This window comes from Castanea sativa, chromosome 8 (genome assembly GCF_040712315.1).
Source record: "Castanea sativa cultivar Marrone di Chiusa Pesio chromosome 8, ASM4071231v1".
Lineage (NCBI taxonomy): Eukaryota > Viridiplantae > Streptophyta > Magnoliopsida > Fagales > Fagaceae > Castanea > Castanea sativa.
In genome coordinates, this window is record NC_134020.1 from 10,364,517 (window position 1) to 10,374,382 (window position 9,866).

General features: G+C 39.3%; 1 protein-coding gene across 1 annotated transcript; it reads right to left on the reverse strand.

Moving 5' to 3' along the window:
- Positions 1-457: 457 nt before the first annotated feature.
- LOC142605851 (uncharacterized) lies at positions 458-907 on the reverse strand. The gene has a single exon (XM_075777279.1). It carries the CDS (start codon positions 905-907, stop codon positions 458-460), a length of 450 nt encoding a protein of 149 aa, XP_075633394.1.
- Positions 908-9,866: the final 8,959 nt, after the last annotated feature.

Here is a 9,866-nt window from a genome sequence, read left to right on the forward strand (position 1 = left end):
TATCTTTTTAAGTTTTGTTCTTTAAAAATTATGTCTTGTTTATAAATCGAGGTTGAAGCCTTGAAGTTTAGTACTGGGTGCATTTCATCTAGCTAGGAAATTTTAGGTAGTTTATTAATATATTTGTATGCATACAATTTTTTTAAGTCTTACATTTTTTTGTTCAAGTAAAACGTTTTTACTGCCTTTTTTAAGAGAGAGTTTCAATTTATACCGTCCATTCCTAATGATAACTCTTTATCATCAATTTTAAATTTTCACCAAATATGCTGATTTATTTTTTTATTTTATTATACAGAAATGATAGAAGTATATTAAAAAGAAGAAGAAAATTACACGTCTCATTACCTGGAGGTTGTAACATAAAGCCAGCACAGTGGCATGCAATCCCAGGAAACAAAACTAAAAGAAAGAAAAGAAAAGAAAAAAACATATAACAAAGATCCCAGGCAAGTTATCAGTGGGCTATGTGGGCTATGGCTAGCCTCTGGTACTCTTCAAGCAGCGACGTTGCAGCTCTAAGGATGGCATCGGGTATGGTTTGAAAGTGCTCAAAGTGAAAGCGGTTACTTGGATTCCATAGGGACCATGGAGTTATTTCCCACCTCTCCAAAACTCCTTCAGATAGTCTCTCCAACAGGGTTTGTGTGAGGGAATAAAAGCTAGGAGCCGCCGAACTACTTTTCTGCAATTTTCCCCAAGCCAGTGCCCAAACATTACAAGCGAACGGGCACTCCCAAGGAATATGGCTTGTTGTCTTATCACACTGTCCACTGAGAGTGCACTTCGAGTCAATCTGAACCTTGCGACTGAGGAGGTTTGCTCGAGTAGGAAGGATATCAGAACAGGCCCTCCATATGAAATTCTGAACTTTGGGAGGGGTGTTTGAGGTCCACAGGTTCCACATACGTTAGTCATGGCAAGCTAAAGAGTGTTCCCCCATAAAAGGTTTAGCCGGTCTAAGAGCCACCTGATATGCCATTTTCAGAGAGAATTTCCTCTGCTTAGTCTCATTCCAACAAAGTTTGTCCCTTGTCAGTGGCGGCTCCATGAATTTTTCCCAAGGTGTTCTTCAATAAGTATAAATTACATGATCTAATAAAAAGAAAATTTTATATATTGACAATAACAACAACAATTATATAATTGTTGTTTAGCCTAACATAATTTAATTTTTTTTGTCTTTTATAATGTATTGATTAATTAAATTATTAACGCTAAAAGACAATCAGAAAATTTCACAAGAACTAACTACCAATCAGAAAATTTCACAATCACAATTTTACAAATCACAATAACGCTAAAAGACAATTAATGTCTTTGAGTTGAGTCCAATACCAATACACACCAACAGTCCAACACGGCAACACCAACACCAACACATTACAATTTACACACCAACCAACGGATAAGATTCAATCATGAGATAAAGCCAAAAGCAAAATGCCAAATTCAAAAAGTAAAAAAAAAAAAAAGTTAAAGTGATAAACTGAGTGCTTGTCTCTTTAAAAAAAAAAAAAAAAAAAAAAAAAAAAAAAAGCTGAGTGTTTCAGCCAGCCAATCACGGATCACTGCTTGTTTCTTAAAAAAAAAAAAAAAAAACAAAGCTGAGTACTTCAGCCAGCCAATCATGAATCACCAGTTCAACAATGAGACAAACAATGAGACAAAGTCATATATTTAATAATGACTAAAGAGAGAGAGAGAGTCATAAATAAAGGCACACACCACACAGTTATTTTCATTATTTCATCTTCATTCATTCCTAAGTTCATTTTAGATTTGAGAGAGTATAGAGAGAGTGAGAGACCGAGAGAGAGTCAAAGAGAAAAAGAGAGAGAAATACCTGGGCGATGGCGACGTGCGACGGCGATGGCGACGATGAGCGCTGCGACTGGGACGATGCGGAGTTGCGGACCGATCTCCGTCTCCGATGCGAGTGCGACGAGGGCGACGAGTCCGATCTCCGATAAGCGACTGGAGCTGGACCGATCTGGCGATCTCCGATCTGGCGATCTCCGATGTCCGATGAGCGACTGGAACCGTGGATCGATCTAACTTCGAAGGGGAGCGCCGTTGCTCTGTTTTTCCTTTTTAGGTTTGCTTAGCTTTACTGATTTTTTTAATTTTTTTGAGAAGTTTTAGTGATGATGTACTGAACTCTGATAACTGATTTGAGGTTTTTGATGGGTTTGTATTTTTTTTTTTTTGGTTGAGAAACCGTGGGTTTGCCTTTGTCATCTGTTGGGCTTGCCGTGGGCAGTGGGCTTGATGTTGGGCTTGCTGTGATCCCGTCCGATGTTTTGCTTTTACAATTTTTTTTTTCTCTGTTACAATTTTTTTTTTTTTCAGATTTTAGTTGAAATTTTTTTTGGGGGTTTTTTTTTTTTTTTTTGGCCTGAAAGTAGAACAAATATATATATATTTTTTAATGTGAGGGTGTTCCTATTTTATATTTCAAGGGTAAAAAAAAAAAAAAAAATTTGTATGTATAAATTTCAAGTCAGGGTGTTCCTGGGAACACCCTGACCATAACGTGGCGCCGCCACTGTCCCTTGTGCCATTGTTGCCCAGTTTGATCTTTAGGATATCGTCCCTGGTGGAATTGTAGAGCATGGCTTATATCTTAGCTCTATCCCACTGCCGAGAAGCCGCATCAAACAAACCACTCACTTTCATGTTCCAATCTACCCCAGGCCAAAAGCTTGGGGTTAAGGTAGCCATTTATGGCTTTCAACCCCAACAGTGTTACCATCCCCAATTTGCCATACAAAGCCTTCCCGAATAAGGTCCCTTGCTTGGAGTATACTCCACCATACACATGATCGATTGTTTCCCAACTCCGCATCCAAGAAAGAGCAAGTAGGGAAGTATTGAGCCTTATACACACGGTAAAACAATGAGTGTGGTCCATGGATAAGATGCCAAGCGTGCTTTGCTAGCATGACAAGGTTGAAATCGTTGATGTCTAGGAAACCCATCCCCCTTCTATTCTTACGAGTGTATAGCTTACCCTAATTAATCCAATGAATTTTCTTCTCATTCTTTGTTCTTTCCCACGAATACTTAGCCAACACTGAGTTAATCCCTTCAAAGATGGCCTTTGGGATCTTAAAGATACTCATGAAATACGTGAGAATAGCTTGGGTAACAGTTTTTATAAGGATTTTTCTTCCTGCCTTTGAGATAAACTTTTCCTTCCAACCTATAACTCAATTAGATATCCTCTTGTGAACCTCTTTGAAAGTACTAACTCTAGACTTTCCTCCAACCATTGGCAAACCCAAGTATTTTTCATAGTCCATCAAAATCTGTGCCCCCAACATACCTTGAATTGCCTTCCTATCCTTTGGTCGTGTATTACAGCTAAAAAACAAGGATGTCTTCTGCCAGTTCATAGCTTGACTGAAGGCTTCTTCATATTGTGCTAAAATATTTAGCAAGATTTGGTATTCAGTGGTTTTAGCTTCATTAAAAATGAGGCTATCATCAACAAAGAGTAAGTGGGATATTTGAACTCCTCCCTCACAAGAGGTGATCCCATTAATCTGGTGTGACTTAGTAGCCTTTCGTAACAGAGACAGTAGACCCTCAACACACAGTAAAAATAGATACGAGGAGAGAGAGTCACCTTATCTAATGCCACGAGATGGGGATATAAGACATTTGGGTTTGCCATTAAGAAACATTAAGTAGGTTGGCATAGAAACTGACTCCATTTCCAAATTGACCCATTGGTTTGCCAACCTAATCTTCAACGTTATGTTCCAAAGAAAATCTCATTCCACATGGTCATATGCTTTGCTAATGTCCAATTTCACATCCATATGCTCCACTTTCCCACTACATCTTTTCCACATTTGGTGTAACATCTCATAGGCTATAGTTGTGTTAGTAATAAATCCATCCAACATGAAAGCACTTTGAGAATCTGAGATGACCAGTGAGAGTATAGATTTAAATCAATTTGCCAAGACCTTTGAGAATATCTTGGAAACCATGTTACCCAAACTAATAGGCCTATATTCTGAGATGAGCTACGGGTTCTTCTTCGTGGGGATCAAAACAGTGTGTGTTTAGTTCATCTTTTTTAGGCACTTGCCCGAATGTAGAATAGAGAGCACATCAAAGGTAACATCAAGGCCCACAATGTGCTAGATTTTTTGAAAGAAAAATGGGGACATACCATCCGGACTCGGGGCCTTGGATAGGTGCATTTGGAAGAGAGCCACTTGAACCTCCTCAGCTGTGTAAGGCATGGTCAAGGCTTGATTCATCCCATCATTGATAATTCGATCAACAAACCCAAGAACTTCCTCTATGTGCAAAGGGTGTGAGGTTGTGAACAAACCCTTATAGTAGTCTTCAGCTATGTTGGCCCTCAATTTGATTACTTTGTCGCCTCTGGCTTACTTGTTAGTGGAAGAACTTAGAGTTTTTGTCTCCTGTTGAGAGCCATATAGAGCAAGAGCATTGCCTTCAAAAGACCTTCTCATGACGGAGGAGTTCATTAATCTCTTTTTTGACCTCAACAATTCGGTTCAAATTTCCTCCAAAGTTCGACCTAGTAAGCTCTTTAAGCTCCTGCCACTTTAAGTCTAAATGGGTTTAGGAATTTCCAAAGGTGGCTTTGCTCCAGTTTACAAGGTTGAAACGACATTTTTTTTTCTTCTTAAAAAGACAGTACTTGGGACTACCAATGAAAATGCCAAGCTCCCAAGAAGTACGAATCAGGTTCTTATAGTCAGCATATGCCACCCATTTTTCCTCAAATCTTTGTATCTTCTTCCTTCAGACTTGCAATGGGGTAGTGATCTCAATTTCTAGGGCTATGGAGTCATGGTCAGAGTATGTAACATTCAAAAGCCTAACCTTTGCTCTTGGAAAAAGGTCACTCCACTCCAAGGTAGGACATGCGCGATCTAGCGTTTCCTTAACAAAATCATTAGCAAACCACCCATTTCTCCATGTGAAAATATTGCCTAGGTGTTCCAAATCCACAAGGCCACAGTGTAGGAGAGTGCTTTGGAAGGCTTGCATCATGCCTAAAGGCTTCGATTGTCGACCATTTTTCTCATCAAATGTCAAGATCTCATTAAAATCTCCAATGCAAACCCAAGGAAAAGAGGCTCAGCTGTGCAAGTGGCATAGCATAGTCCATGTCTCACATTTACATTGGTCCTCAGGGTAGCCATAGAAACTAGCCAACCTCCATGTTCCTTGTACAAGATTAGAAACAAAAGAATCAATGTGGTTAGATGAGAAAATTTAGGTATTTAAAACAATATCATCTTTCTAGAGAAGAGCAAGTCTGCCACTCCTCCTTAAACTTGAAACAACTTTCATGGAGGGAAACTCCAGGGCAGTTTGAATAGGTTTCATTTCCTGTATAGAAAATTTTGTCTCCATAAGAAACAAAACTTGGGATTCTTTTTTTCTCACTAGCTTAATGAGTAGTTGAACTGCACGATGGTTCCCAAGCTCTCGGCAGTTCCAACTAAAGATGATCATTGTGCTTGGTGGGGCTGGATTGCAGCCGCTGCCGTTGTTGCGAAGGTAGAAGTGAGGTCCTCCAAACTCTTAATTTTTTTTAGCTGACTCCCTACCTTGAGCCACACCATCCATGATATAATGTCATTATTGTTTTTGTCCCACCTTGTTGATATTAGTTTCCTCCTCCATTAGAATAAGGCTCTGGGGTCCGGGCCACTTAGTTTGTTTTGTTGGAAGTAGTGGATCATCAAGGTGGTAAGTGGTAGTTCATGTTCATGTATAGTATGGCGTGGGACTACTTCATACTCTCCAATTGTATTAGCATATTTATTGTTGCCACTTACGTGCATGCGAGGGTGTGTATCCCTGCTAGGAATGTTTTCTAATTCATGGGGTGAAACTCGTAAACTCATAGATGTTGAGGGTTGTGCTCTAAAATCCAATTTATTGGCATGTCATAAATAATTAAATTGTTTAATTATATGAGAATATTTGTAAGTTACTAATGAGACATTATTATAGTCCATAAGATGCATAGTGTGTGATTTATGTGATTTAGTCACAGAAGATATAAATCACAAGTTCTTTGTAAAATCAGAATTTTAGTTCGTAGTCGGTGATGAAATTGGGCATTTCATCTGCGAAGACTATAACATATCAACTAAGATGATTTGTCTTGATCATGGAAGTGGAGACTTCTAGTAATATGATTTAAGTGATAAGACATATTGAACTGGACCGCTGTGAGATTCAATATTCTACCAATAACTGTCAATTGAATAATAAGTTTCACAACTTCTATTTACATAAACTCTTAATCCTGAGAGAATAATGAAAACTGATCATGAAGTATAGATTGCTTCGATATATCAGGAGTGAGATCTAAAGTCATGATCAAAACCTCAGTATGTTGGGTAACCGCATTTAGTGTTGATGGAATATATATTCTCAAAAAGAATTCATAATCTCTACGGAAATATAAAATATTCTTTTGAGATAAGTTTAATGGGTTTGGTTATTCAGAGTATTAGGCCTAACCACTTTAGTAAGAAGTTACTAAAATATATATTTATGAAATTGGATTTCATAAATATATGATGAATAATTTAAAGGATTAAACTGGGTACTCAAGGATTAAGATGTAGTAATCTTCAAAGTGGCAGCCAACATTCATGACTTTGTATTACTACGAATATTTTAATGACGGAGTTGCATGTATAATGAAGTCTTGGGATATAATTTATTAATAAGGCCTAGAATGCAACATCCATAAAAATGATCCTTATCAATTAATTGAACCTATTGAACCTGTGCAAGTACCCCAAGGGTTTAGACCTAGGAGGGAATTTCATGAGTTGTATTTGTCATGAAATTCAAGACCTAATAGACAACAAAGTGATTGCGCCACCTACAAGGCCTAGTATCACTAATAATCTCTTGCCCAATCACAATTTTGGAAAAGGACCAAAGATTAATTGCTTGATGATTGAAGATGAGAATAAAGAAGATCCATCCGACCTGATCTATGACCCATTTGAATGCTTCATGATGACATGGGAAGAATTAATGGGTAGGACATCTACCACCACCGCAGGATATGATATATGGAATGAAGAATTAGAACCTGATGATTACCAAACACCCACAAATGAGGGGAGACACTTCAAACCCCAAATGAATCACCAAACACCCATAAATAGGGGGAGACACTTCAAACCCCAAATGAACAACCAAACATCCACAAACAGGGAAAGACACTTCAAACCCCAAATGAACAATCAAACATCCACAAACGGGGGGAGACACTTCAAACCTCAAATAAACAACCAAACACCCACAAATGGGGGGAGACACTTTAAACCCCAAGACACCGATCTCAATGACCCAACAAAAATTGCCCACATCACAAGGGGGGAGACATTTCAAACCCCCACATTTAGAGACCGACAACCCAGTGGAGGCCTTGAATAGATCTACCCAACAAACACCTGCCGAGGAAGATGAAGTCCTCAAGCAACTACAAAAGACACAAGCCAACATTGTCCTATGGGGTTTACTCATGGCCTCATACAAACACCATCAAAACCTAGTAGACTTGTTCAACCAAATCCAAGTCCCTACAACCACAACCTTACATGATTTGAACACTATGATTGGGTCCATAAATAGGGAACTCACCATCTCCTATTCTGACAAGGATCTGACCAAGAAGGGGAAGCACCACAATGACCATTTGCACTATAGATTCCATGGGGAAGAGAATACCGATGGTTTTGATAGATGATGGAAGCGCTTTGTATGTGTGTCCTTTGAAGACTGCAAGCTGTTTGGGCCTCAGTATTGAAGACTTTATGCCTACTGATCAACATGTGAAAGCATATGACAACAGTAGAAAAGAGGTCTTCGGGACCATAAAATTGGAGCTTACCATAGGGCCAATGGTCAAGAAGGTGGATTTTCAAGTCCTTAACATAGCCTTATGCTTCAACATGCTCCTTGGGTGACCCTGGATTTATGACACAGAGGCTGTACCTTCTTCCCTATATCAAAAGTTCAGTTTCTACATGAAGGAGCTATTATGATCATCTATGGGAATACTTTGACTGTGCCTAAGCTTGTTTATGGTATTGATTCCGAGAAAGAGCCATTGACCTTGGATGGCTTCGTGATTGAAATGACTATTTCTGAAAAGAGAGAATGAGAAGTTGAGATGACCCCAATGGACTTTGCTCTTTATGGTAACAATAATGTGGTAGCAATGATGAGGAGAATGAACTACTTTCTAAGAATGAATTTGGGGAGGACTATAAAGAAGCCAATTGTTCAAGACTCGACAATTCCTACTGCCACACCACGTTTTAGGCTAAGCTACAAGCCCACTACTGATGATTTGCTAGAAATAGAAGTAAGGAAGATGGCCCAAGCCAAAGCCAAAGCAAAATGAGTCCCTTGTCCTCTAGAACCTCTAAAGCCCTACACTCTTACGTTGAATGTAAAGTTTGTAAAAGCTAGAGAGAGTCAACGTTATTGGGGATTCCCTAAACTGAGATTTGATCCTATGACAAGAACAATGGTACCCGTATTCGATATATGACTTGATTGCCACAACAAGGCTCCAGAGTTGAAAAAAGAAGACATAACGTGGGTTCCTAATGATTGGGCTGATCACATGGATCTTGATGCCATGACTATGCTTCTTGAAGATCATATATGCAACATCAAAGAAGAAGAATATTGGGAGGCTAGTCAGCATGCATTGAAGAGCCCATATGAACTAAGAGCCCATAACGAAGATAAGGAAGGGGGAGCAGCCCCTAGTGATGATGAGGATAAAAGCGATGACAAGAGTGATAGTAATAGTGACAACAGCAGCAATGATAGTGGACATGATGATGATGATGATGATAGCAGCACCAATAATGAGGACAACATCAACAAAAGTTATGATAGCCCGTACAGTGGTGATGATTAGGGTGAACCCCTTAGTGATAGAGAAGATGAAGATGCAGATCTATTCTATGAGGAATATGATAGTGGTGTGCACTATTATGATCAAGACATTGAAGATGACCCCGAGGCTAACAAGTAGAGCGATATTGATAGTGATCAATATAGACTAGTGAATGTGTTAGAGAATGCACAAGCCAACCAAATGTACCACGAAGAATATCCCTATGGGCACCTTTCAAATTGGAGTGACATCACTAATGTTACCTCAAGGTATGGCCCAAGATATGACAAGCATGGAAGAGAAGTTCTAGAATTAGGGTTGTATTATGATTCAAAACCAAGTTCACCAACCCCACATACTGAAAAGGAAGATGACATAGATGATAGATTGGCCGCACTAGACCATAAGCTAATGGTCCACAGTCTCAGAATCATGACACTTAAGAGTGCTAAACATAATGATGAGAGGAAAGAAGGAGGCGAGCCAGAACATCTCCCTCAATCCACTGACTTGGGCAACAGAGACTAGCACGACCTGTTTGATGAATGGATGGATAGCATAGAGTGCCTGGATGCTTTGGTGACTGACAAGCCTATAAACATGGAGATTGAAGAAGAAGCTACAAATTATATGGATATAGATCCCGCAGTACTAATGCTGAGGGAAGAACGAGCTTACTGGGAGCCACTTGCCATTGTGGAAGCCACGACCGAGTTGAAGAATTGGGCATGGGAGGGAGCTGCCCACCCCATGGAGGACTCTGTGAGGAAGATTAAGACCGTCAAGTCAGTCACCTTTGCCAAGAAGATCAAGACTGTAGAGCCACTCACCCCTGCTAAGAACATTATTTCTATTCCTATTGAGTCTATTTCTGCTAGTATTTCTATTCCTGTTAAGTCTGTTTGTGATAGTTTTCCAGTTG

Excerpts from the sequence above, each read along its gene's own strand:
- LOC142605851 (XM_075777279.1), bottom strand. The coding sequence starts at position 907 with ATGTGGAACCTGTGGACCTCAAACACCCCTCCCAAAGTTCAGAATTTC.